This window comes from Aspergillus undulatus (genome assembly GCF_047715775.1).
Source record: "Aspergillus undulatus strain CBS 261.88 unplaced genomic scaffold BDV17scaffold_16, whole genome shotgun sequence".
Lineage (NCBI taxonomy): Eukaryota > Fungi > Ascomycota > Eurotiomycetes > Eurotiales > Aspergillaceae > Aspergillus > Aspergillus undulatus.
This window is the reverse complement of record NW_027396620.1, coordinates 293,810-320,840: the sequence shown is the minus strand read 5'-3', so window position 1 is coordinate 320,840 and position 27,031 is coordinate 293,810. Positions and strand designations below refer to the sequence as shown.

Here is a 27,031-nt window from a genome sequence, read left to right as displayed (position 1 = left end):
CCGGAGAGGCACCAGTTCCCAGGCGCGCCCAAACTAAAGTCGCGAGTCCGCGATCGTCAACCCGCTGGAACGTGGTCCGTGCTTGGGTCGCCTAACTAAACAGGTCATTGGTCTATACTTCACATCTGCACATTCAAATACATAGAGCATGGAGTGAGGAGTGAAATATATGGATTCTCAGTCCATCTCTGCTACTACTATACACGATACCTGCTCAGCAATGATAATAACCGGAGTCCGTCTGCCCTCACCCGGGCTTCCCATGCACCCTTTTCCTTCGATACCTGGATATGAAACAAGGCTAGGAAAAGAGAAAAAGAGATAGCTACCAGTACAACCGTGCTCGTACAGCGATAATGTGATGTGTCAATAGACTTCGCGCGCAGGGGCGCGAGAATAGAAGTCGTTACCACAGAAGAGTCGGACGATTATCGATAATCTTCACGACCTGGACTTGAGACGGGTTCTCACTCAATGGGCCAGATTCCTAATTCTTCTCTTCGCGCGCCTTCTCGAATCCCTCAAGGACTTCCTCAGCAACACCTGGCTTGGTCTCAGCTTTGATCTCCGCGGCCGTCTCAGACTTCTTCTCAGCGGCCTGAGGATCTTCCACTCCAAGAGCCTGGGCCGCAATGCCCCGTGCCTGGCTACCGCTCACTTTACCGTATACAGCCATGGCATTCGCAATCATGCCACCAATGTTGCCCATGTCACCAGGAACAACAACAGCGGTACCCTCACGAGCAAGCTTGCCGAAAGCCTCAACATACTTCTCAGCGATGTTCAGACTCATGGCACCTTGCGCATTCGCCTGTCCAGCCTCGATAGCCTGGGCCACAATATCAATCGCAGCCGCAGTCGCCTTGGCCTTTGCACGGATGGCATCAGCCTCTCCATTGGCACGGTTGATCCGCTCGATCCTGTCGGCCTCGGAGGCTAGAATGACAGATTGTTTCCGACCTTCGGCGATGTTAATCGCGCTCTGGCGCTGACCTTCCGAGTCGAGAATCTCTGCGCGCTTTGAGCGCTCGGCTGTCACTTGGCGGTGCATGGCCTCGACGACGCCATCGGGGGCGTGGATATCCCGGATCTCATACCGCAGGCAGGTCACACCCCACGCTTGGGCAGCCTCATTGATGGCCTGTGTAATGTTGGTGTTGAGCATCGCACGCTCCTTCAGGACGTGGTCAAGCGTCAGCTGACCGATTTCCGAACGCATCGTCGTCTGCGCAAGTTGGGAAATAGCGTACTCGGCATCTTCGACTCCGTAGCTGTACATGACACATGTCAGCACATTTTTCACGCAGTCTAGTGAAGGTAGGATAGTATCTCACCTCGCCTTGTAAGCATCAAACACTCTCGTATAAAGCACCCCATCAAGCTCAAGCGTAACATTATCTGCCGTAATTGCATTCTGACTCGGAATCTCCGTTGCCGATTCCTTAAGACTCTTGACATAGGCAATGCGATCCAAGAACGGAACGAGAATAGCTAATCCGGGTTCCAAGATCCGATGGAACTTGCCCATGCGCTCCACAATCCACGCCGTCTGCTGCGGCACGAACCGCACGACCGTGTTCATGGGCAGCGCCTGCCGGTTGCTGAAGTATGTAGGAGGGTTGCCTGATGGCGACGAGGAGGCGAGGCTGAGGAGCGAGGAGTCGGGGGCATGGCGGCGGGTTGTAGTTAGGAGGGTTCTTCTGGCTGTTGCTGTTCGTCGGAGGGCGGTTTGTGTTGTTGGGATGGCGAGGGCGGAGGGGAGTCGGAGGTGGCTGAGGAGGGGCGAAGGCCGGAGGAGAAGCCGGCTGGTTTGTTTGGAGGCCGCTTCCATGGTGGTTGGAGGAAACGGGGCGAGGTGAGGATGGCAAGGAGGAATAGGAGGAATGGGGAGATGGACGCGCGAGGAGCTGGAGAAACTCTCAAAGCTTGGCCGGGTGAAGCTGACTCCGCGGTCTCTCACGGGCATAACTTGTTGCAGCCTCAGGCAGGATAGACACATGATCTAGATCTATACAGAATCACTACAGACGGAGGATTGTCGACGAACTGTAACAACAACTTTGACTACCCAGAGAAGCCAAGATCATCTTAAGTCTAAATTCCGGGGGGCCTATGTTCTGAATGTTTCCTAAAAATTACAGGGATATAGCGATATAAAAGAAAAACCGCCCTTCACGCCACAATACACCTAATAGAGCAATGGACCACCAATTGAACCATGCCACCATGCCTGATAAATAGACTGCTAATGTGAAAGAGACTCAAGGGACAAGTAGAATGAACAAGGTAGCCAGGAAGTGGTTAGCAGATATGTAGGTGGCTTTCCATACACAACCAGCCCTGAAAGCCTCGACGAGAATGAGAAGCCGCCAGAGATACCACTCTGACAGATGAAGAAACCCGGAAATAACTCTTTGAGCAGTCAATGCCAATTTTCATTTTTCTTTGAACTCTCGTTTGCGCCGCGCTGTGGAAAGAAACGATTTTTTATCCTTTTTTGTATGCAGCCTCTTCGATCCATGACTAGAGAGAGATGAGGGCCAGGGAAGATGAACTCGAAATGAATGCATTGCCGCAGTATTAGAAATTGAAAGACCAGCAGGTTAAGTTGGATGAATAAGGTGGGAAAAGAAGAAAAGAAGCAGAAACCGGATCAAGATTCTATGAAGGTATGAGCGAAATCAGCCCAGCACCCAAAGTAAGCATCAAAGATGGGAGATACTGGTCCAGCAAAAACAGGTCCGGACTCCAGAGATTTTTCAAACCGGAAAACGAAATAAAAGCAGACAAGAAACAAGCCGATATTGTGAGTGTGCATATGTCAAATCCCTCGCTGAGAATAAATGATGGGCCACTCAACAGATAGATGCATAAACTGACAGACGGATAGTGATGCAAGTCATGATGGATAATAAGGCACGAGAACATGAAGGGGAGATGTGAGAAAGAACAAGAAATGAAATCACTTTTGCAGTCCGGCTTTCAAGCTAGCACTCAGAAGGTGGTCAATCTTTTCCAGCGGCTTCGAACGCTTGAAGGATGACAAATGACGCTTTCCAGGCGGCCGTAGCCATAAACGAGAATCTGACACCCAAGATGCGCGCTAGCAAAACACTGCCCATTCCTAACGAGGCCTCGAATAACCTCGACAAGCATTGACCGTGTAGCTCAACCAAAAATCGCACCGTAAAAGTGAACAAGATCTGAGGAAACCGTTGCCGATATTTCGTGCCGGGTCATAAAACGCTAGACTCTTAAATTCATTGTACATTTGTGCACTGAGATCGGACCAAAATTTGTGACCACGGAGTTGAAGACTCATTGCGGCCAACGTTGTAAGTTGCGTCATGTACTTCGTCGAGACTTATTCAAAGTCAAGTCCACAAAGTCACGGACTGGGACTGAGGATAATGCGACACTCAAATCACACATAACGAGGCGAATTAAGTTCCGGATTATGGGGGTGAGTTAGATAAGCAGCCACATCGCTTACTAAGAGAACATTAGGGTCAACCAACAATGTGATACGCAAGTAAGCGAAGACTTACATTTGATACCTCGCTTCCAGTGTGGACACCGTTGAAGGGCGAGAACTCTGGAGCAGTAGAAGACAATGAGGTCTTCGAAGGGTTGGTACCGTTGGTTGGAGAGGAGTTCGGAACAAAACCGTTCGAGGCACCATCAAGGTGCTTCTGCGCGGTGTCGTTGGCGGTAGAAGAAGCGGGGCCCGCGTTCTGAGCCGAAGGGTCACGCAAATCCATAGGGAAAACCCACTGTGCCCAGTTTTCCCTTGGCCGAAGTCTATCAACACTATCTTCGCCCTGGAAGTATTCAGCAGACCTCAGTTGCCGTGAGGCGTGACGGAGTATCTCAAAATCTTCACTCAATTGCTTGACTCGCTTGAAGCTAGCGATGACGTTGAGGGGAACGAATCCCTGGTCGTCCATGTGTTTGCGCAGGTAGATGTCCTTGCACAGATTATCGACGGAAAAGTAGTATTCCAGCTGCATCGTGATCATGCTCACCACTGGCCACTGTTCCATGAATGGCTGCTGGGAGAATGGAGCCGCAGACATGGGTCCCGGCGGCATTTGATAGCCGTACGCGCCGTTCATATCCCCGGAGAAGGGTGTGTACATGTTGTACATGGAGGTGGAGTTGGGCAATGAAGGTGATCTCATTGTCATGGCATGGCCACGGGAGCCGTTAGTAAGCCCATGTTGGGGACCGCGGCGGTCGTTGTAGCCGTAGGACTTGGGGTGCATGTAGCCCTGAGACATGTGGTTGTTGGGGAAATGCGACGTCTGGGCACCATTGTAGCCTGCATGGCCACCTCCACGTCCACGGTGCCCACCCCTGCCTCTTTCACCGCGGGGAGTGTACTCCTTCTCCTTGCGGTCGGAGTGGAAGTTGGAAAAGTCTGCAGATTTGGGTCCGTTCTCAAAACGACGCTCATTGTTGGGGCGCGGCCCATTAGAAGTGTCCAGCGACAGAGGGGCGTTCTTGGGAACGAATTCACCGCCCTTGTATCCTTCATGGTTCTTGGGGAAGGGCTTGCGAGAGAAAGTCTCGCCGTTGACCTGCTTACCAGGCCCACTGGCATTGTTAGGTCCACGGTTTCGTTCAGTCGCTTGCGACTTGCGGGCATCCGTTGGCGTATTGTCAGCGCTGTTCGAGCGTCGTGACGGCGCGGGTAATGAGTTCGCGCGAGCGGCATTTGGCTCATTCCTCCCCCGGTCTCCAGATGAGGCTTGTTTGGCAGTGGAGCCCTGGGCAGCCTGACCTGGGGAAGTCTTCTCGGACGCAGCACCGTGAGTGCCGTTGCGAGCGGTATCTCTTCCACCACGAGCACTTCTTCCACCTCGGCGCGCAGCGGAGGGTAACGGAGTGTTGAAGACCGCGGTCGGGACGTAAGGGACTGGTGTCCACTTCTCCTTACCATGAGGCCGGATAACTGGGCTCTTCTCAGTCTTCTCAGATTTCTCTTGTGCCTTCTTCTTTTCCTCGCCCTTGGCGCCTTCAGGTGTAGGCCACATAGTAGCATCTGCAACCGGGGGAACAGGCACGGTATCTTGTCCCTTGACAACATCATTCTTCTTCCTGTCAGATGAATCACCGCCCTTCTTCTTGGAACCAGTCTTTGACTGGTCCTGATGATCCTCAGATGCGGAGGAAGTCTCGGAAGTGGGTTTAGAGAATCCGGTCTTACCAACAGGGGCTGGGGCAGGAGTGGCCTTGACCTTGGCGTCCTGCGCTTCCTTCCTTTGTTGCCACACGTTCACGGCCGGAAGGGGCGCGGCTTTGAGCTCTTTCGGAGGCGCGGGCTTCTCCTTCTTGTTCTTCTTGTCCGAAGTCTTTCCCTCGGTATTACCTTCCGCGGTAGTATTCTGCTTTTCGGACGCCGAGGCTTGAGATTGGTTGTCCCCAGCGGATTCCGTTGTACCATTTGGTGTATTTGAATTCTCGTCCTCTTTTGATTTTGGGGAGATCTGCACAGCACCAGCACTGGGCGTTGGGCTTTCAGTAGCCTCGGACTTGGGCAAGCTCTTTTCCTTCTCATTGGTCACAGCGGAGCTTTCAACCTCAGCAGCGGCATCTGTTTTAGGGGCGGTCTCTTCGCTGGTCTGCACACTTTCTGAAATTTGCTCATTTGGCACCGGCGTTGTGGACTCGGATGGCGTCTTCGACGGTTGCGTTGAAGCAATGCCCTTTGCGGCCTGAGCGTAGGAGAATGTCGCGGCCATTTTCCCTGTTCAAGAGAAATCGATGATCTAATATATCCGAGATGGGAGATTCAAGAAAAGAAGTTCTGCCAGAGAACAAAAAATCCGCCTAGGCAACCACAGCCGTTGGAAATCGAAATATCAACTTCCGCCCTCTAGGTCCCCACAAAGGCAACTTCCCGTTGCAAGTATCACTCTGTTCTGAAATGATCTGGAATCTGGAAGTGTTGAGCCAGTGAGAGCGAGATTGAGGTGTGTTTCGCTCTAGCAAGGTCCTCGGTGTAATAATCCTTGGCCAAATATCCTTTCGATTTATGAATGACCAGTCTCAAGCAAGTCGCATAGATGGAAATTCGACGTGAATTCGAGCGGCAGCGAATTTCGGTGGAGCGGTGGTCTCGAAAGGCACAAAGGCACACGAGCAGATATGAGTAGATCGATGCAGGAAAATGGTCGAGGTACTCGTTCGACGAAGCGGGCACTGTGCGTGTCTAAACGGATTGAGTGTCTTAGAATCCAGCTCCAAAAAAAACACGTCGGTTGACTCGGTTCAGTGTTCGGTACGTGAGGTATCCAAAACGCTGCGGACCCGGCACTCGAACAGTCCGACCACAGAAGACTTACAATCAGAAACGATGCACTTCCAAGGACGAAAGAATTCTGGCGTCTCTCTGAAAGCGTGGAGAGTCGCGACTTTCACGTGGTAATTGTAAGATGAGGACCGCGAAATGTCGAACTTCCTGAATAGGTATTTTCAGGGCAGGACGGACGACGCGGGAGAAAAAGTTGAGAGTTGCGCTCGAACGAATCGATGAGGGAGTCGTGCGGAGAGAGGATAATTTTGAGGGAGATGAAGCGATCAATGTATCCTTCCAAAAGTTAAAGGGAGAAGAAAAAAGAAAGTAGGAAGAAAAGGCCCGGTAATTGAAGTTACAGGACGTGCGAAGGGTTAATGCGGCACCGACACACTGAGGAATGAGCACGGCAAAAAGTCCACAACACAAAAGCCAACTGAGCCGGCGAGGGTGCTGGAGCCGAGAGAAAACGACAGGAAAGACGGAGTGCAGGGAGTCGAGGGGGAGAAGAGGGGAAGAGAGAAGATGAGGGGGGGAAGAAACGAAAAGAGGAGAGTCAGTGTGAGGGAAAAGGGAAGAGAGACAATAAGGCACACAGAGAAGAGTGAGCGAAGAAAATAATAGCCCAACGCCAATCAGATTCAACGCGCAGTGTCCGCTGGGGGGCCGTGGAAGAACGCCGACAGCAGCGAGTAGCGACTCTGCGGGAAAAAAAACTAAAAAGTCCAGCACTGGAAAAAAATTGGGAGGGAAAAACGGTTCTTCCTCGAGCCTGAAAAAATTATGATTCCTGGCCGTCCGGTCTCCCGCGCATAGTGGGCTTCAGGGCTTCTGTGGGTATATCCGTCCCAGGTTCACTCAGTATTCACTACTATTACGTTCCTGAATTAACTAGGCTATAGTGTCCTTCTAGATCGAGTCTATATTCTGTCTTTCGAGTATGCCACTAGCAATTCGAGGCAGTATATCCTTCCCCGATCCCCGGAGTATCTACATATCTAGAAGACAATGTCTCTAGTCGAAGCCCCCATCTCTAGGTCCACGGTTCAGTTCGCCGTGCCTTATATGGTAAGATCTAGCCAGGGATGTTCTTACATATAGCCAGCATGTGACGCTGTTCCTGAACTGAGGTTGTAAATTCCATCCGGTGTCTATCTACCCCTCATACATATTTCACAAATTCAATGATTCTGAGTGACTGCCGTGCAGTTGCTAAGCACCTAACTGGTAATAACGATGCAGTGATATCCCGATTACGGCCTAGACAGCGGACGCTGACTACGTCTGAATATTACTCGAGTCTCAGGCGGGGCCAGGGCTCACCTGCTTGCCTAAAGGGAACCAGCGTACATATGAATCCGGCATTAACCACGGTCACGGCCGGCAGAGGTATTCATAGAAATGAAAAACCGCGCATACGCGGAGTATGACCGACCAGGAACGGGCATGGAGGGGTAGTGCGGGTGAAGTTCACTTGCTCTTCGCGTACTTAAATGGACTCCAGGCCTAATCGCAAGAGCTCAACTGAAGTCTTACTGCTTATTTCTCCATTCTGACTGCTCCGCTGCACCGGAAGTTTGGAGTACTAAGTGGTAGTGTTATGCCGACGTCTCCAAATCATGCCATCTTCAATTTCTTGGCGCCGCAGATGCTACTCCAGGCGCTCGTCCGAGTCGCTGCATCAGCTGCGGACGAACTGCTCGACGATGATGCGTAATTTATTGGTGCATGTCATGTATATTGAAACCCCAGCAACTGGAAACAACGTTTCCTCGGGTATGATCATTTATTTGGGTGTTGAAGTTGAAACAATGCCCGCCCAAATGAGCACGTGACAGTCACCTCCCTTCCGTTCCGTGAAGGTTTCCGGCGCGTGCCGTTGCAATAACAACGGCAGCCATTGTGGGTGATATTGCGATGATGCCGAGGCAAGCTGGCTGGCTATTTTTCTTGAGTCGAGCAACTTCGAGTCTCAACCCACGAAGAGTCAAATAGCTCGATGCGAACATGCATGAATCATGAACTCGTGTTCCGCATGGTTGATCGCAGAGTAAGAAGGAATGTTAGGGCTGGTGACGTCGGAACTCTTCGGATGTTGCTCCCCATCCAGCGCTCAAGTCCCTGCGGCGGCCGAGAAGCCGGAATATCACGTGCTCCTCCTTTAAACCGACGGAAATCGATTTACTGGCTGGGAAACATCACCAATGTTTGAAAGTGACTAGAAGCTGCTCTTTGCCGTCCGAGTCGATGGAAGACTGTCCAGTGACGAATCCCAGGCGGGCGAGAGTCTGTGCGACCACCTTACGCTTCAACCCTTCCCGGACAGGCACTTTTTCCAGGGCATCATAACCGTTCAGATATTTCACAAAGGTTGGCCAGACGCTCTTCAACGAAACCGTAAGCGCATGGTCTCCAGGGTCACTCTCGGCTACATTGGGACTTTCCTTGTTGGCGGGGTCTGCAGGGGGATCAGGAAGTCGTGCCACAATCTCGTCTAGCCATCTGGATTCCAGAGGAGAGGCTTTGTGAGGTAAGAGTATCAGGGAGGACGTTTTCAGTGAGGCGCTTTGATCGAGTAGAGAATGTGTCAGGTCTACGCCTGCGTCTGATCTGAAGCGGTTGGGCATGGGTGTTTCATCTCCGCTGCCGTGACTTGCGAGAGAGGACGACGAAGACGACGAGTTGTCATCCAGATCGTCGGTATCGGATTTATCCTCTTCGGTAGACTTTAAGTTGTCCGAGGTGGTTGGTGAAGATCTACGCTTGTTCAGGTACTTGTCTACCTCCTCTCGTCGAACCGCCATCTCAACCGCGATCTTGATCTCGGGCGTCACTTTGACTCGAGCAAAAGATCGAAGTTGGGTGACCCAGCCGCCGCGTAGAAGCCAAGCCAAAATGGAAAAATAAGTCGCTTTATGATCCTTACTCGGGATGAAATTCCCAAAGGGCCTGGGTGTCCCACTTAATGCTGACAACATCTTTGGCAAACTGGGAAGAGTCGGGAATGCCAGTTTGTAGGCAGCCGACGCAACTTCCAATTTGCTGAGATCACAATTCGGGGACACAATATAGGTATCGCGCTGGTGGAGTGGTGGAATTGCACGAGCCCTTCTCCAGTAGACTAAGTGACTGGCTAAGACTTGGATCGTAGACAACGGTAGATCGGATGTCTGCGCAATTTGAACGAACGATTTAGTTGGTTTGGAGCAGCGAATATAGTGGACAAGCGATTTGGCTAGTTGACCCCCAGCCGCTTCCACATCCTTGATTATAGTTGCTTCATTGTCGAGCAACAGAAGTGCAAAGTGCCTGGCCATCACCTGATGAGGCGCGATGTTTTCCTCGGACATGGGGTCGTCCGCGGGACTGATACTGTCTGCTGTTGTGAGCCAAAGCCCTGGATAAGCTTGATCGGTCGGTCCAGGGAGATAGGGTGTCGAGGTTAATGGCGGTATCTGCAGAGAAATGGACACATCAGGGCTTAGTGTAACGGAAGCAATCTTTGAAGCCGAGATGCTAGTGAACAAAGTGCAAATCGCTCTCGCAAGGGATGACTTGGTCACCAAGTCCGAATAAAGATTGTTGAGAGACTTCCCTGTTCACCAGTCGTTAGCTTAGGCCCGACAAACCCGGCTGGTAATATAATACTTTTCTCCTTTGCCTGCTCCTTTATTTGCAATATCTGCTGACATTCTCTCCAGACGTAGCCAGTTCGAGCTTGCTCCCATTTCAGAGCCTTGGTGAATTTCTTGATGATATTGTCGTATACTTCTCGGATACGCATTGAGTATTCCAGCAATGGCGGATCCAGCACAAAAACAACATTGAACATAGTCATCGTGTCCTTATCTTCGACGTCTAGTGACTGACTACTAGACAGAGACATTCGGTTGGCCTTTGAGGGGAATATCGAGTGCGGACTCAGAGTTTCGGTCGACGCGGCCAACAGTTCATTGGCATCGTCCTGAGAGTCTTCTGTCGCTTCGTTATGGCCAAGCTCTCCCCCTTCCCAGCCCGCACGATGCTTCCTTTTCTCTTTCTTTCGCCTTTGCTTCCTCCAAGTCCCATCCTCGCGAATAAAAACAGGCCAACCAACGAACGCAAGGTCGTTTATTGCAAGTTCAAAGCGTCTTTTATGCCACGAAGGTGACGGGCTCAAAATTTTCTCCCAAACATCGACCGGCAATCCTAGTATTGACTCGAGCGGCACGCGGTGCTGGCCGTCTTCCCTGGACCCGTTCTCTTGCCTATCCGAGCTCGGGCCGGAATCGCTGTCGACATCGGGATTGGCACCACGCCGTCTCAAGGGAACTCTTGAAGAGCTAGTAGAACTGGGCAATTGGCTCTCGCTACCTGAGGTGGTCGACGCTCGGTCGTCAATTGCGAAGTTGCTCGATCTTCTAGCGTTCAAGTTGCCTCCTGCAACATGGCTGCTTTGGTTCTGAAATTGACCTTGAGCATCTTCTTCATCTTCATCTGAGCTCGAATGGCTGTCGTCACTGGAAGTGGAATCGTTGCCTTTGGAATTTTGCCTGCTTCTTGAACGGGAAGTACGTCTGGGTTTGGGTGCTCGCAGGGCATTATCGGTGAGCGGTTTGGGAGGGTAATGGAACACGAAGCGAGGGCCAGCACGAGAGCGGGCGACGAGAACGATGGCAACCAAGCAAGGATCTGGAGGACGCGCAATGGAGGACATCTGAACGACGATCGACGATTGTTGATGGAGCTCAAGCGGAGAGCGAACGAAGGTCGGAGAAGTCTGCGGTCGCCGGTCGGAGCTGCACCATCCCGGCAGCTTCCCCGCACTCCGCGATCTGCAAAGGGCCGCCAGAGTTGACAAGGATTCTATGTATCATTCTGCACAAAGTGTTCGGTATGGTCCGATAGTGTACACAGTGACTAAATAAGAGTCCTGTTGCCGAATCCACGTTTGAGGGTGATTATTTAATCTATGCATGTTGAACGGTGAATCCTTTGTGCCGGAGGCCAATAATGTCTGAGCCCTGGGTGACCAGGGAACTGTATGATTTCCACATAGGACATTGAGCTTTACTTTCCATGAAATACCCTCTGCTCTCGCCGGAAGATTATTCCACCCACGGGCAGCCTAGCCAGGGTGGCCTAGTTGCGGTCACGAACTGGCGGTCTTAGGAGCCATGTTCTGCAGATAGCGTTCGCCATACGGAATAGAGTTTCCCATGCGCTCCTTCCCTGTTGACAGCTACATGGCGCAATCAAGAGCTGAGCGGATTTCGAACAGACTTCATGTTAGCAATACGCTCCGATGGCAGCAATACCTGAAAGCGGAGATCTTGGCTCCAATCATGGCCCTCGGTTGCCTGCACCACGAGGATCGTGACTAGACCCACCGCGGTGCTAGCGCAGACTTCGACTTGACACCTAATGGTGTGAGCTTTGAGATATCCAGCTGTGAGGCTGCGCTACATGAGTGAGATTCTCTAGAATGGAGATGGAGAGGAACGGCGAAGATGCGGGGGTCAGCATCATGTGACTGGCTCCTTTCTCTTGGCGTTTTCTTCTTTTATGAAGCCTTCACGCAACAATTGTCACGCTCATCGTCTGTCCGAGAAGCTCAAGCGCTTTCAACGACATCTGTGCATATGACCCGCCCTCATGTCGCAGCAATCCGGTCAAAATACGGCTCCCCTGGCGGTAATGGGGACAGGTAAGCCTGGCGCAATGCGGCGATTGGACTGGCCCGAATATAAAGATCTCATGCGGGCTTGCTAGCCTCTTGTCCAAGCCCCCAAGACTCACAACCTCAAACCCCCGTTGGACGCTGTCAGCAGTGGCTTGTATCGTCTTTGGAGCGGTCAGATGCTCACCATCTCAGCTCCCCGGACTGAGAGAGAGTCTACCTCTGGCAAAAGGATAAATTGACGCAAACGGCGGCGAATCATCCGACCCAGCCACTACCACCAACTGCGAAGTGTTGAAGGCTTGCCCCGCAGATAGCATGATCCAATGACTCTTTCTTCGAGTCTCACGTCGCTTCATGTTGTCTCTCTCGAGTCTCCGTATCAGACACGTGGGGCCCCGCTTGTCAACGTCCGGGTTGGTCTATCAAGTCGTCTTTGTGCTCCGCCCTCATATACATGGTCACTGCTCCCGCCATCTTAGTCCTTTGTCCTATTTTGTCTGTCATCCTCCTTGTCGCCAAAATCGCGAAGCCAGGCGCTTCTGACCTCGCTCAACAATGGCGGATAACACGACAGAGAATCGGGCTCCCCCTCAGGGTGGAATCCTGGAGGGCGGTGATCCATCTCGATATGACCCCAAAAACCCAATTGTGATATTTATCATTCAGGTCAGTAATGCTTCTCAAAGTTCCAACTTTCGATCTGATCAGTCTGACATGTAACAGGCTTTCATTATTATCGTCCTGTGCCGCTTGCTTCACTGGCCTCTTTCCAAAATTCGACAGCCTCGCGTTATTGCGGAAGTAATCGCAGGTATCTTACTTGGGCCGTCAGTGATGGGCCGTATCCCCAATTTCACCGACTCCATTTTCCCATCCGAATCAATTCCAAATCTAAATCTATTCGCGAATGTCGGCCTGGTTCTGTATCTCTTCCTTGTTGGCCTGGAGACCGACTTGCGCTTTCTTGTGAGCAACTGGAAAGTAGCTGACAGTGTCTCCGCCGCTGGCATGATATTACCTTTCGGTCTAGGAGCCGCTGTTTCTTATGGGTTATACCATGAGTTCCGCGACGATGACGGCGTGAAACCAATCGAATTTGGCACTTACCTGCTGTTTATTGGTATTGCCATGGCTATCACTGTACGTTCCTTACCTTCACAAGTCTCTATCAAGTCTAACCACCTTCTCTAGGCTTTCCCGGTTTTGTGCCGTATCCTAACCGAGTTGAAATTGCTCGGAACCAACGTCGGTGTCATCGTCCTCTCTGCCGGCGTCGGAAACGATGTTGTTGGCTGGATCCTGCTTGCGCTTTGCGTCGCTCTTGTCAACGCTGGGAGCGGGCTTACAGCGCTGTGGGTGCTTCTTGTTTGCGTCAGCTATGTGGCGTTCTTGATTGTAGTGTTCCGCCCGCTGTTCCTTCGCTTTCTCAACTACACTGGGAGCATGCAAAAAGGCCCTAGTCAGAGCGTTGTCACGATAACGATCCTGATTGCCCTCGCGTCTTCATTCTTTACCCAGGTGATAGGAGTTCATGCAATCTTTGGCGGTTTCCTGATCGGCCTACTTTGCCCTCACGAAAGCGGTTTCGCAATCAAACTGACCGAAAAGATTGAAGACTTGGTCACCGCACTATTCCTTCCGTTATACTTCACGCTGTCCGGCCTACAGACAGACTTGGGGCTGCTTGACACCGGTATTGTGTGGGGCTATGTTGTTGCCGTTGTCTCGATCGCTTTCATCGCAAAAGTCGCCGGAGGAACGCTTGCTTCGCGAGCTTGTGGCCTTTTGTGGCGGGAGTGCTTTGCTGTCGGAACGCTGATGAGCTGCAAAGGTTTGGTGGAACTTATTGTCCTGGTATGTCGCCGCCCTCAATTTTCGTTTCTTCATACTAACCAGGGCTTTAGAATATCGGCTTGCAAGCGGAAATCTTGAGCAGACGAACATTCACCATTTTTGTGGTCATGGCACTTATCACGACATTTGCGACTACCCCTTTGACTACATATATATACCCAAAGTGGTATCAAGACAAGGCCGAGCGGTGGCGGAAGGGCGAGATTGACTGGGACGGGAACCCTCTTCAACCCGACGAATGGAGCGACAGTGTCACTGCTGCTAAAGAGCAACTGCAATCGCACAAAGTCCGGAGGCTTCTTGTTTATTTACGCCTCGATGGCCTTTCCAGCATCTGCACACTTGCAGCCCTCCTTGGACCCAGTCAACCTCCAACTCCAATTGTCCACCCGGATAAAGCTCAGAATACCAGGTCGTCCGAGCTGGCAGCTGAGGAGTCAGCTGCGACTGATAAAGAAAAAGATACCTCACTCAAAGTCCATGGTATTCGCCTAATGGAGCTCACAGATCGAGATTCTAGTGTAATGAAGGTGTCCGACATCGAAGAACACTCCTTGTGGGACCCGGTCATTAATACATTCCGGGCATTCGGCCAATGGCACGACATTTCGATCATGGCCGGCGTCTCTGTTGTCCCTGAGCATTCATTCGCGGACACCGTGCTTGGAATGGCTCGCGAGGACACTTCAGATCTCCTCCTCGTTCCGTGGAGCGAAACCGGCGCCTTGAGTGAGCACCAAGGCGGACTTGGCATGGACGAAGGGAGTCGTTTTGCCAATGGACCGTACACCGGATTCGTGTCAAATATATTGAGCGAAAGCTCCTACAACGTGGGTGTTCTCATCGAACGCAGCACGTACACTCGAAACGCCAAAGCTCGACCCACTGTGCAAAGAACCGTGAGCGCTAGAAGCATCGCCAGTGCCGTCTGGAGCAGTCCCACAGCCACGCGCTCTCATCATATCGTTCTTCCATTCTTCGGCGGCGATGACGACCGCTACGCCCTACACTTCGTACTTCAACTAGCACAGAACGATCAGGTAACAGCTACTATACTTCACATCGACCTTCCCATCATGACATCACCGACACAAAAGAGCAGCAACGTTGCCATCAGACCCAAGTCTCACCAATCTTCCTCGGTCTCCCAGTCCGATAACGTGGTCTCGGAGTCTGACGCCACTTTCTTCGCAGCCCTCCGCGACTCCCTCCCAGATACACTCTCGACCCGCGTCGTTTTCAAGACCGTCACCCCGAATAATAAGACCAGTGCCGTCGATACTGCCATCGACAGCGTCAAAGACGAAATGACCCACTCTATGTCCAAACCAGGAAACATCACTGTCGTCGGTCGACGCAATAACCGCGTCGACCATACTTTGGACATTGACTCGACATATTCCGATGAGGTTGGCTTGGATGCCCGGGGCGTGTTGGGCGCCGTGGCCCAGGCGCTGGTGCGCACTAAACATAGAACTGTCGGCAATGTGCTTGTTCTCCAGGCGGCTTCTAGACATGACTAGACTGGTTTGTTGCATGTTTTGGCTTGGTTCTGGGATATGTTAAACCCCTGTTTTGGACGATCAGTGATATTTACGATACCATTGAGCTTTAAATTCGAGAGACGCTGTCTCCCCGCTTGCAAACGAGTTTTTCTTTTCACATCCGCTTAAGCGTTGCATGTAAAAAAACCCGAAGTCCACGAAATATCTTTACCGCGAGGGCAATTAAAGCAGAGATGAATATCATAGCTCATATATGACGAGAAAACAGCACCGTCAACACCAACCCGAGGCAAGGAATAATGTACATACATGTATCATAGAGTCAGTCAAAAGCCAGCAAAGCCTGTTATGAGCTCGAATTCGACCCCGAACCACCACTCTGCACATATCCCATCTCACCACCTCCATTCCCTTTCCCTTTATCCTTATCAAACACAAGCCCCAAGTTTTTAAAGTCATCCGGCGCCATGAGGTTCCTATCATACTTAGTCAACCAATCCACTTATCACACCCACCGCCGAATTTTGGCTGTACCGGCGGCGAGGAAAGACGGGACTTACTTATCCATCCGACAAGCCAAATAACCCTTCGCGAGCAGCCGGCATTCTTCGTCGTTGACGCCGCGCTGCGACTTTAGGCATTTGAGGTAGTTCTGGATTAGGTGTTTGCATTCGCCTGGTGAATTCGGGTGTCAGATTGGTTCTTTTGTCTTTGTTTTGCGTCTTTTATTTCCAGAAGGATTGCGATTGAGAGTGGGAGAAATAGGAGTGGATTGGTAGGGAGGGTAGGGCAGTATAGCATGCGTTGGTATTGGTAGTTCATTCGTTCGGGATCGGACATGGGTATGGGTAGGAATAATAATCTGGGCGGGCTTTACCATCATGATCGAGAGGGAAACTTCCCCGTTCGGGACTATTGCAATATATTAAATTAGTACTCGTTCCGTTCAATGGGAAGTCAATTCAGAATCATGGTCTGATCTCCCGCTGGAATCTCCGATACGGGCCCCGCCAGGCTGGGAGCCTGAGATGGAGTGCGGGAGAGTGTAGAACTCACGGAGTAGGTTTAACATTCGTCGCGCCGCCGCCGGGACTTCCGAAACTCATTTTGGTCAATTGATCAAGTCGATTGTGTCTCAATGGAGTTGAAGATATCACGATATTGCCGGAGAATGATATCGGAGAACATTATCGGAACAAACAGTGTAAACATGTCTGTGCAAATGGTGCAAAATGTGCAAACTGCTGTCTTATGCAGTACAACGTCAGATGTATGTCACAGCCACCAATCAGGATCGAGGGTCAAGTGGCATGGATAGGGAAGGCAGGACAGGGCCATTGACCCCTCTCGAGACTGAGGGGGACGGAGGGTTCGGAGGTGAATTGTTGTGTAAAGTCCGTAGCAGGTATAAATATATGACGTTACCAAGTCAAGACTCACTCAACCTCATGCTTTGCTTGAGATTCGAGACTTGAAACTGAGTTGAACTATACTATACGAACGAATAACTTTGTCGATTTACATATCTCCATACATCAGCCTCAAATTCAATATGCCTCTGTAAGTAAATCCTACCCAACAAGGACCTTGGTAGCCCGACCACACTTGCATTGAAATCGGGTACCTTGAGGAATCCCGCCTGCGAATAACCTCATTCCTCCTACCCAATGACACCTCACCCAACCTCTCCCGTCCCCCCAATCCCATACTTACCCAGCATCTTAAGTCCTAAATCAACTAACCAATAACAAACCATAGAAAGCTAGAAGGAAGCTGCCAATGCGGCGGCGTCGAATTCACCCTCGACTCCAACACCCCAGTCCCCTACCAGCTCTGCGCGTGCAGCATCTGCCGCAAGATCGGCGGGTATGTTGGCGCCGTCAACCTCGGCGGCATCGCGGATAGTTTGAGGATTGTTAAGGGGGGAAATCTTATCAAGTAAGCAATTATTCCCTCTCCACCTCCAACCTACCTGAGTGCCGTGGCGGCCTACGTTCCAGAATGCTAACGGATATAGAAAATACAACGCCATCAAATCCCGCGGCACAAAGGACGAAGAAAAATGCAGTTCGGAGCGCAACTTCTGCTCGAATTGTGCGACTATGTTGTGGCTGTGGGATAAGACGTGGCCGGAACTGATCCATCCTTTTGCGTCGGCGATTGATTCGGACTTGCCGGTTCCTGATGAGATGGTTTGCATTATGGAGGACTCGAAGCCCGACTGGGCGAGGTATCCCGAGGGGAAGAAGAAGGTTTATAAGGAGTATCCCGAGGAGAGTCTTGAGGGGTGGCATAAGAAGCACGGGTTGTTTTATGAGTAGCTTGATTGAGTCTTACGGCTAGAGACCAAGAATGGTGTGTGGGAAGAGAATTTTGAGCTATGAGATTGTATTGTTCTATCATGATCACTGTTGAGTAGGTTAGCAACAGAAAGGCAGTGGCTGGTTGCAACGTTGAAAGAATGACAAAACATCAGTTCTCCAAGGTGAAAAAGAGGTTTCCTCAAAAGGATTCGGAAATAACAGCAATTAAGGAAATCATCATCAGAAAGGTAGAATAGTAGAAGGGAGGCTCACTCTTTGCATTCAATATGATAACTACGTCGTGTATACCTATTCCTAGTAGTTGACAAGTCAGCATACAGCCACAACCAAAGCGTGTGTATCAAAGAATCAAATGTCAACTAAGTCAGGCTACAGAATTAGCATTGCTCATCGCAGAATACAAGAGCAGAAGACTCACCTCATTAAATCAGATTTTTGTGTTTGATGTTCATTTCCGACACCGAAGTGTGGATCAAACAGTGTGAATAAACGTTCATCATATGATGTTGACTGGGTGTGCTGGGGCAAGAGAGTCTAGACAGTACCTATAGGCGCCAGTCAGTATCAAAGTTGACCAAGCACTGAACATCCGTAGACGAATTGCGACACTCAGGTGACGAGTTCTCAACAAGCAAAACACCTCCCAACACCCGCGAAGTTTGTACGCTTCGCTTTTTGTGGACGCGGGAGATGCACTATTATGTCCGCCCGTTCGTTCAAGATATCTTCATCGAGGAGAGAGAGCTGGAAAAGAACAGGATATTTACCTAACAAGGCTGTTAGTCAAGGCTCGTTTTAACGAATGAGTCAAGTAAAGCAGTGATGAAGATGGTGGTCAGACAAGGCTGAAACTTAAAAAATGACAGATTCCACATGGTGATTAAGTTTGAGGAATGCCTATAGCGTGTCGAAGGATCATCATACCAATGGGGGGTGTGCAATTGACTAAAAGAAAGAGTTGCGCATACCTTTTATAATGTGTTGACCGACGGGATATGGCGCTGAGCATGGAATCTACTATACTAGAAGCGACATGTTAGCCACAAGTACAACAACCGCCGAAGATATGAATTGGTTTCGTCTTCGAATCAGAGTAATTCTAGAGACTTGGTAAAGGTCCTTCATGTTTTTTCGGCCGTGGATATCCTGAAAGGAATTCATCCCGAAGACAGGGAGATGCGACAGGGAAAGTGTGTACTCACTCAATGGCTCAAGAAAGACTGTAGGAAAGCTACAGGAACAGAGTGGTCGACTTTATCATGTCGAAGCAACTGAGCAGGTGTTGCAGCATGAAGCTTTGCAAATGGAAAAAAATTGTTGTGGGCGCCAGCTTATTTAAACCGTTTGGGGCTACGGCTGCCGGCACCGACAAACTGTGCTATTTGACCGCGAAGCAAACCGGCTGCCTCAGGCTGTTATCTGTACTTCGTATTTCGCATTGATTCAGTTCTCGGGACGATCGGAGAGCGACTGCTTGCGCCAAGTGCCGACAAGCCCTCCAAGCGCTGCTAGGATTGGTATACAAACGCCACAAAGTCCGGCACTCTCGAGTCGCGTGCTCGTTACGAAATCCTTGCCTCATGCGCTCTTTCTGAAGACCGGAATTGACAAACCGCTTTTTATAAAGGTCAGCTGAAGATCCTATGCCGTTAGTGGATGCCTAGATCAAGGGCTAGACTACACCGTATACGGAGTACGAAGTGCGAATCCCTATCTACAGAGTAGTACGCAGCTCTGACCCCAGGGTCGAGTACAGAGTACAAGGCCATGACGGGCTGACAGATTTACCCTTTGCAATCTCACCGGCCTCGTGCCATGCTATTTGTTTGAATGATGACTTGAGCCAAGATGGGATCGGCCTCTGAGCCACGGACAATCCAGGCTACTTAAGGAACTCTAATCTCGATTCTTCAGGGAGTTTTGAACTCACTTTCGATCTCCACAGTCCCTGACTCAGTGATCCCTTTCCTCACCCCTGCAGTACGGGAGTAGTTTAATGGTAATTGATCTCCCGATGAGATCTCGATCATTGATAGGGTCCAATCCAAAGTACTGCGATAAAAGACAATGGCGCTCGCCCAGCTCAAAGAGAAGGCCTTCCCCGCCGTTCCCAGAGGTCACGCGAGATTCTCCATCCGCGTCTTCCTCTCTTACATCCTCGACTGGATCTCTATACTGTATGTACACCCCCTTGTTAGAGCCATCCGATCAGAACTAACATAATTCCCAGCGCAATCGCATTAATCGGATATGGCTTCCACAAAGTCGAACCAAACCACATGCCCTTCTCCCTCGACGACGTCTACTTCTCATACCCATACGTCGAGGACGACACAATCTCAACGGCCGTCCTGGTTGTCGTCAGTCTCATCGCCCCGGGCGTGCTAATTGCATTCTTTTGTCTTCTCTTCACTCCCGGCGCATCATTCGACACCTCCGACTCCCCGTCTCGACTCCTCCTCTGGCGGCGCAAGATCTGGGAATGGAATGTCGGCTGGTTGGGTCTGGCTCTGGCTTGCGCGGGCGCCTTTATGGCGACAGAGGGGCTGAAGGATCTCTACGGCAAGCCGAGACCTGATTTGCTTTCGCGGTGCGACCCGGATGTCGAGAATATAGCTGCTTATGCGGTTGGCGGGCTCGGGCAGAGGCTTGCGGGGGCTCCAACGCTGGTCACTTGGGGCATTTGTCGGAATAAGGCGAAGATGGTCAAGATGGATGGGTTTGTTAGTTTTCCGAGTGGGCATTCATCTTGTAAGTTTCCCTAACCCAACCCCTGCCTATCTATACACTACACAACAGACCACTAACAACATGTCAAAACATGACAGTCGCCTTCGCTGGCCTAACCTACTTCTCTCTCTGGCTCTGCTCCAAATTCTCCATCTCCTTCCCATACCTCGCACACACTCCCTTGTCTCAAAACAACACCCCCCAAAACCGCTACTTAGTCCGCACGCAGGGCGCCGCACCGCCCATCTACCTCATAATCCTCGCATTCGTCCCGTGGGCCGTCGCCTTCTTCATCTCCGCATCCCGCTGGTTCGACTATCGACACCACGGCTTCGACATTATTTTCGGGTCTGTGTTGGGTATGGTCTTCGCCTACGTCGGGTTTAGGCTTTATGCTCCGCCGCTTGAACGGGGTGCGGGGTGGGCTTGGGGGGCGAGGGCTCCTGAGCGTGCGTTCTTTAAGGGGGTGGGGAGGCCGGGGAATGTTGGGGATGAGGGGTGGGGGTTTGGATCGGGCTCTGGGTCTGGGGCTGGGGATGGGTTTTTGGCGACGATGTCGAGGGCGAGGGCGCCCCCAGCGTTGGAGAATGGACATGGACATGCCCAGGGACAGGGACAGAGTAACTGGTATGAAAATGGAAATGGGCATGTTGATTTGGAAAGTGGGAGGGATTTGGCTGCATGATCGTTGTCTGCTTATGGTTCGCTGGCGTGTGTATTTGTCAAGATTTGCGGGGAGATATCATGGCTAGTATGTAATATCGATGGAAAGAGCATGACGTGATTGATATCAGGGTATCATAGGAGTATCCGCGGTGAGGGGGGTATATATTTTAGTATATGAAAGCGTCTCTCCTTCCCTTCAGACAGTCATTGTATCAGAGTCAGAGTCAAAAACAACAACCCGCCCATCTGCGGCATACCAGCAGCCGCAGCCAAATGTATAAAGATCACCTCCAACCCCCAACCCTCCCCTCATCCCACCGTGCCTTAGCCTCCCTCCGTTCCGCCAACTTCGCCCCCTCGCCTCTAATCCGTCTCACCCACTCACTTACATCCCGCTCCGACGGGCCGCTAACATGCTCCCCCTCGAGAAAACTCTCCTCCACAGCCGCACAAATAGCCTCCTGCTCCGCAATCCCCGCAGCAAGCCGTTGATACAGCGCCTTGGGCGACCACGGCGCGAGGGCGCTATCCATCTCGGCTTGCTTTTTGCGCCACGAGACTTCGAGGCTTTGGTGTTGGAGGAGGAGGGCTTCGGTTGAGGACCGGAGACTGGAGAGTTGGGATTGGAGGGTGAGGAGGTGGGTTGCAAGGTCTTTGTTGTAGGCAAGGAGGGTTTTGAGGGTTTCTTGGTGCGCTGAGTGGGAGGGGTGTGTGGCGCTTAGGGCGGAGATTAGACTGGGGGTTTGGAGGATTGTTTGGAGGTCGATTGTTCTGTTCGTTTCCCTTCATTAGTATTAAACTCTAGTAGATAGTGGTTGAGCTGGAGGAAATGGCAGGTAGAATGTGGCGGGGAGAAAGGGCCGTACAATTTCTCCTTAATTCCATCCGGCAACCATCCCTCTTCAATCGTCGGTGGCCGTGGGATATTCCCCGTATTGAGAGTTGCGCTTGAAGCTGGCCCGTGTGGACCTTGTTGGAAGAGTTGTGGTGTTGCTGGTGAAGAGGTGACCTGTGGTGTGCCGCCGCGGCTGGCCTCGTGGCTGCCGGGTTTCGGCGGTGGACGAGGAGGTGTATCGGGGTTGAATGCTGGGTTCATTGTTGGTTTCTGTAGAACTGAGATGTTGAGTTGGGGAGGTTGATGTCAGTTGGCGGAGCGGAGAGGATGCGGGGAGATTGGCTGGCACGTGATGGGATATAGTTCGAGGCCAACAGATGGATTAACCGGTACATCTGGAAAAGACGACAGAGTGAGATAGCGGTTCTGTGTCATTATATGAGGAAAGAGGATATATTAGAATGGGATTTCTTCACGCTGGCATAACTCTTTTCGTTGTGCCAATGGTCTAATGAGGGTTTGCATCAACATATATTCACACGGAGGTACAGAAGACATAGCCTCATGGTGCATGTGGCCTGTCCTGAGGAGTGATGAAGATATTTCAGAATTTGTCATATATAAAAACCATCTTTCGTCTATGTGCGGAGGTACAGTAGGAACACGCTAAGACATTAAGATACGTACGTTGGATCGTCTCTCATCAGCATTTCCTAGACCATTTCAGCCTACTCCATCCGTCTCCGCACATCCTTGTCCTGCGTATTGATATCTGATCCCTGAATAGCATCCATGACAAGCTGCCGAAGCTCATTCTGACTAGCTTCGCTCTGGAAATCCTCCCTCGCAGCAAGCTCATCAATCCTCCTCTTGAACTCGGGGTCTACCTCGCCAAGCCCCGCACTGGCTTCTTGCTCAGACATTGTCCCTAGATTGACCTGAAGATTCGGAGGAAGCGGTGGAGCCGGGTTCAGAGCATCACCGGCCGACAAGCTACCAGTCGCTTCACCGGGTATGCCAGCCACCTGCCGCAGGTACGAGGCGACGTCAGGAAATGAGCCATCAGCCTCGATGGTTTCTCGAGCCGTCAGTCCTTCGTCATTTGTTTGGTTGTGGTCAATGTCTAGCTCCTCGACGAGGCATTTCGCAATGTCGACTCTCTCTGTCACGAAAAGGCAGGTTTCGCTGTCCTCGTCTAGTAGATTGACGTTCACGTTGAACTCTCGTACGAGCGCGCGCAGGAGGTCGATGTGTCCGTAGGAGGCCGCAGCATGGAGCAGAGAATATCCGTGTTCATCTTGATTGGAAGCGATGGAAGGGTCGGACCGTAAAAGGGCCAGAACGGCGGAGGGATTGTCCGCGGCGAGAATGTAAGGGTTGGGTTGAGTCATGGCTCCGCGGTGAGTTGAAGAGCTGGCCTGGGCGTCGGGCACTGAAAACGGAAAGGTGACTGAACTGTGTCAAAGGACTGAATCGCAGCTATGAGCGGAAAAACGGAAATGTGTGAGGAGCGGACAAAGGGTGATTTTTTCCTGGCCGACTGCAGCCCCGCGATAAGAGGTTTATCAGTCCCTGCTTCCTCCCCGCTATGATTCATACAACACCTCACCGTGACACTGCGAGGCTGCGCCTCTTCTAAGAAGTCATTGATCATCCCACGTCGGGCTCTCAAAAAGGCCTAAACTGAACTCTGTTTCTCTTCCCCTGGAGCTTCATGCTCCGCTCTCTCTTCGTCAAGCTCCCCGCGCCGCACCGCGTCCTCTGTCGCTCTTTCCCCAACACCTCCGTCCACTCCATCATACCCTCTACCATCTGGAATTTAACCATCGTGAATCGAGAATACACAACCCAATCTACGATGGATCGCAAGGTTGTCCTGCAGGACAAGCAAGAGGTGGCCGAAATGGTCAAGGCTCTGGAAACTGCTCGGAAGGACAACAAGGGCGTCAACAAGAAGACCTTTAGGTGCAGGAAATCCACTTTTATGGTGGGAAAGCGCGGCGACATTCCAGCAGACAGCTGGAAGTTCATGGACTGGGACTATAAGCGCCATGATCTTCCTACTTATGCCCGTGGGATTTTCACTGTCACAAGGAATGGCCATTCCGAGATTGTTACGCGCGGCTACGACAAGTTCTTCAATGTCGATGAAGTCAACACAACACAATGGAGGAATATCGAGAACAACACCAGGGGACCGTATGAGCTTAGCGTGAAGGAAAATGGATGTATAATGTTCCTCTCTGGCCTAGAGGATGGATCCCTGCTCGTCTGCAGCAAGCACTCAACCGGACCTCGCTCGGACGTGCCTAAAAGCCATGCGCAGGTTGGAGAGGAATGGGTCGAGCGGCATGTCGCTACGGTCGGCAAGTCTACTGCAGACCTTGCTCGAACATTGCGCGAAATGAATGCAACTGCGGTCGGAGAGCTCTGTGATGACAGTTTCGAGGAGCACGTTCTTGCATATGAACCGGACGCAGCTGGTATCTACCTTCATGGCATCAACTTTAACGTTCCCGAGTTCGCCACGCTCTCAAGCCCGGAGGTGCACAAGTTTGCGGATGACTGGGGTTTCAAAAAGGCGCAGTTTGTGCTCTACGACGATCTTACTGCGACAAAACAGTTTCTCGAAAAGTGCGCTCAGACTGGCTCTTGGGACGGTCGAGACACGGAAGGTTTTGTCATTCGGTGCAAGATGAGCGAGGGCGGCAAAGGTCCTTTCCGAGACTGGTTCTTCAAGTACAAATTCGAGGAGCCGTATTTGATGTACCGGCAATGGCGTGAGTGCACCAAGGCAATCATTGCTGGAAAGCCTCCGCGATTCAAGAAACACAAAAAGATCACGGAAGAGTACTTGGCTTATGCCCGTAGTCAGTTCTCTCAGCAACCAGGTCTCAAGCAACTCTACCAGCAAAATCACGGCATCATCTCCATGCGCGACGGGTTCCTCAAGCATCGCGGGCTGAACGGAGCTCAAATCATCCAGATGGAAGCTGAAACGGTCACACGGGATGTCGTCTTGGTGCCTATTGCATCCATAGGCTGTGGCAAAACAACAGTTTCTCTAGCTCTCTGCAAGCTGTTTGGTTGGGGCCAGGTCCAAAATGATAACATTCCCAAGGTGAAGAACAAGCCAAAGAGATTCGTCTCGGATATCCTCAACGTCATGATGGACAAGCCAGTCGTTGTCGCTGACCGAAACAACCACATGCGGCGGGAACGAGACCAGCTCATTCAGGATATTTCGGCAGGCAGTCACAACGCCCGCTTTGTTGCAATTCAATATGTCCACGAGCCCAAAGATATCATGTTACCCGAGATCCGTGAGGTGACCCGCAAGCGTGTGCTTGACCGCGGCGACAATCACCAAACGATTCGCGCTGGAACGAAGGATAGCGGTGAAGTCATTGGCATCATGGAAGGGTTCCTTAGCCGATTTGAAGCTATCGACAAGGAACACGAGCCAGACATGAGCTTCGACGAAGTCATTGACCTCGATGTCATGGCGTCCTCGCGCGAAAACCTCGAGAAGGTGGTGAATGCGCTGCATTCCGCTTACCCGCAGCTGGTCACTCGCGTTCCATCTGCAGAAGAACTCGACGACGCCATCAACTACGCAACAAGCGAGTATAATGTCGACGTAGATCACAGTGCTTCATACATCAGCAAGCCGAAACAGAACAAAAACAACAAAAACAACACCGACGAGTCCGGCAGCCCTAACTCAAAGATAAACATAGAAGCCAAAGCCAAGAAGATAGAATACTTTGGCATCTCCCTTCCAACTTCCCAAGTCCTCGACCTCCTTCACTCCCTCTTTGCCAATCCCGCCACATCGCCCGAAAAAGCCCGTCTCTACCACCAACTCGTCAACTCGCGCCGCGTCCAGCCCGCCTTCCACGTAACTCTCATCCACAAGGCCTCCAAGAGCCAGCACTCAGACGTCTGGGAGGGCCTTGTGCAGCGGTACGTCGACGCAATGAACAAGAACCCACCCGCAGACCACCAACTCACGCCCCCTCTCGGTGCGGCACGTATCCGTCTCGAGCGTCTCATCTGGGACTCCCGCATCATGACCTTTGTTGCGCGCATTATGCCGGCGGATGATGCTAGCAGTGAAGACAAGCCAGTCGACTGGGTCTGCGTTAACCCAATGCCCCATGTTACGGTTGGGACTGCCTCGCCGGCCATCAAGCCCAAGGAGAGCAATGACCTGTTGCAAAAGTGGTTGCAGGAGGGTTCCTCGGCGGCGTCGGGGATCTGGGAGGCTGAGATCCCCGGTGTCAAGGTTGTTGATGGCACCGTGAATGTCGTTATGAGCCGGGGTAAGTAGACAGTACCTTTATATGATAATGTGTGGATTCCGAGGCTATGGATGAGCTCTCAGTAGATATTGCCTGTCGAGGGTAGCGATTGAGATGGCCCCGATCGGCTCTTTTGTATGCATTACCCCAAATGAAGCGAAAAAGAACTCAGCCAAAATACAAAATAGAATAAGCTCTACTCTATTCTATATAACATCCTAACAAGATTCCAGTGGAGAAGTCCGATCAGATGAGGCCCGTGCGGAGTCTCCCTAGACCCTCCCCAGTCAACGACAGTGCATTTCTTACCAAGCATGCCTTCAATGAATCCATTGGATCACAAAATAGCCGATCCAATCAATCCACCCCAGTCGGACAATTCATATCAATTTCGGTGACACAAAAAAACAGCAGCCTGAACCCGGGCTGACGGATGGTTCATCAGGTAGCCTCAGCCTGTCTTACCCGTACCGTAGCAAACTGCTGTTCGCGGATATGTCAGGGACGGTGCGACACCTGGGGAGAGAATTCTTATTCGACGGTTTTGAATGAAGTTGGGAGTCGGGTTAGAGCACGTGGATCCAACGTACATATAAGTATTTGTTCAGTCATTGATTAAGGGAAAAATGCACTGGTAAGTGCTGCACTATGAAGAAAGTCGTGTCTAGTATATTAAGTAATTGTACATGAATTAGAGTACGTCAATTATGCATGCTGTCGAGCGCCTGCATAGGTAGGACACGCGGACGGGTGGTTCCAGCTCTCTTTACATTTTCCGCGCATCGACATGGATATTCATATCACAATATGTATGCAATGTCCCGAAGACAAGAAGAGGGAGGCCGTATCGCGT

General features: G+C 51.3%; 9 protein-coding genes across 9 annotated transcripts; 4 read left to right on the top strand and 5 right to left on the bottom strand.

Annotated features, from left to right (window-relative positions):
- Positions 1–79: 79 nt before the first annotated feature.
- BDV17DRAFT_259990 (SPFH domain-containing protein) lies at positions 80–1,917 on the bottom strand. Its single transcript, XM_073757494.1, has 2 exons — positions 1,335–1,917; positions 80–1,271 (listed from the first exon to the last, which is right to left on the bottom strand). The coding sequence occupies exons 1-2, from the start codon at positions 1,829–1,831 to the stop codon at positions 488–490; spliced, it is 1,281 nt and encodes a 426-aa protein (XP_073616980.1). The 5' UTR covers positions 1,832–1,917; the 3' UTR covers positions 80–487.
- Positions 1,918–8,314: 6,397 nt separating this feature from the next.
- Positions 8,315–11,110, bottom strand: BDV17DRAFT_49442 (nitrogen permease regulator 3 family protein). The gene is made up of 2 exons (XM_073764633.1): positions 9,947–11,110; positions 8,315–9,893 (listed from the first exon to the last, which is right to left on the bottom strand). The coding sequence occupies exons 1-2, from the start codon at positions 10,992–10,994 to the stop codon at positions 8,497–8,499; spliced, it is 2,445 nt and encodes an 814-aa protein (XP_073616979.1). The 5' UTR covers positions 10,995–11,110; the 3' UTR covers positions 8,315–8,496.
- Positions 11,111–12,416: 1,306 nt separating this feature from the next.
- On the top strand, positions 12,417–15,465 carry BDV17DRAFT_49415 (Kha1p). The gene is made up of 4 exons (XM_073764632.1): positions 12,417–12,626; positions 12,684–13,100; positions 13,152–13,814; positions 13,865–15,465. The coding sequence occupies exons 1-4, from the start codon at positions 12,516–12,518 to the stop codon at positions 15,335–15,337; spliced, it is 2,664 nt and encodes an 887-aa protein (XP_073616978.1). The 5' UTR covers positions 12,417–12,515; the 3' UTR covers positions 15,338–15,465.
- Positions 15,380–16,457, bottom strand: BDV17DRAFT_49402 (uncharacterized protein). Its single transcript, XM_073764631.1, has 5 exons — positions 16,376–16,457; positions 16,197–16,231; positions 15,880–15,994; positions 15,629–15,795; positions 15,380–15,384 (listed from the first exon to the last, which is right to left on the bottom strand). The coding sequence occupies exons 1-4, from the start codon at positions 16,423–16,425 to the stop codon at positions 15,666–15,668; spliced, it is 330 nt and encodes a 109-aa protein (XP_073616977.1). The 5' UTR covers positions 16,426–16,457; the 3' UTR covers positions 15,380–15,384; positions 15,629–15,665.
- A 414-nt stretch (positions 16,458–16,871) lies between these two features.
- On the top strand, positions 16,872–17,640 carry BDV17DRAFT_290123 (GFA family protein; the record flags this gene model as incomplete). The annotated part of the gene is made up of 3 exons (XM_073761827.1): positions 16,872–16,879; positions 17,078–17,257; positions 17,337–17,640. The coding sequence occupies 3 exons, from the start codon at positions 16,872–16,874 to the stop codon at positions 17,638–17,640; spliced, it is 492 nt and encodes a 163-aa protein (XP_073616976.1).
- A 2,070-nt stretch (positions 17,641–19,710) lies between these two features.
- BDV17DRAFT_290122 (phosphatase PAP2 family protein) lies at positions 19,711–21,058 on the top strand (the record flags this gene model as incomplete). The annotated part of the gene is made up of 3 exons (XM_073761826.1): positions 19,711–19,820; positions 19,874–20,394; positions 20,472–21,058. The coding sequence occupies 3 exons, from the start codon at positions 19,711–19,713 to the stop codon at positions 21,056–21,058; spliced, it is 1,218 nt and encodes a 405-aa protein (XP_073616975.1).
- A 265-nt stretch (positions 21,059–21,323) lies between these two features.
- On the bottom strand, positions 21,324–22,135 carry BDV17DRAFT_290121 (vacuolar protein sorting family 37 protein; the record flags this gene model as incomplete). Its single annotated transcript, XM_073761825.1, has 2 exons — positions 21,324–21,810; positions 21,906–22,135. 2 exons carry the CDS (start codon positions 22,133–22,135, stop codon positions 21,324–21,326), a joined length of 717 nt encoding a protein of 238 aa, XP_073616974.1.
- A 359-nt stretch (positions 22,136–22,494) lies between these two features.
- On the bottom strand, positions 22,495–23,456 carry BDV17DRAFT_49336 (ankyrin repeat protein). The gene has a single exon (XM_073764628.1). It carries the CDS (start codon positions 23,263–23,265, stop codon positions 22,603–22,605), a length of 663 nt encoding a protein of 220 aa, XP_073616973.1. The 5' UTR covers positions 23,266–23,456; the 3' UTR covers positions 22,495–22,602.
- A 1-nt stretch (position 23,457) lies between these two features.
- Positions 23,458–26,340, top strand: BDV17DRAFT_49337 (tRNA ligase). The gene has a single exon (XM_073764629.1). It carries the CDS (start codon positions 23,589–23,591, stop codon positions 26,205–26,207), a length of 2,619 nt encoding a protein of 872 aa, XP_073616972.1. The 5' UTR covers positions 23,458–23,588; the 3' UTR covers positions 26,208–26,340.
- The last annotated feature ends 691 nt before the right edge of the window (positions 26,341–27,031 follow it).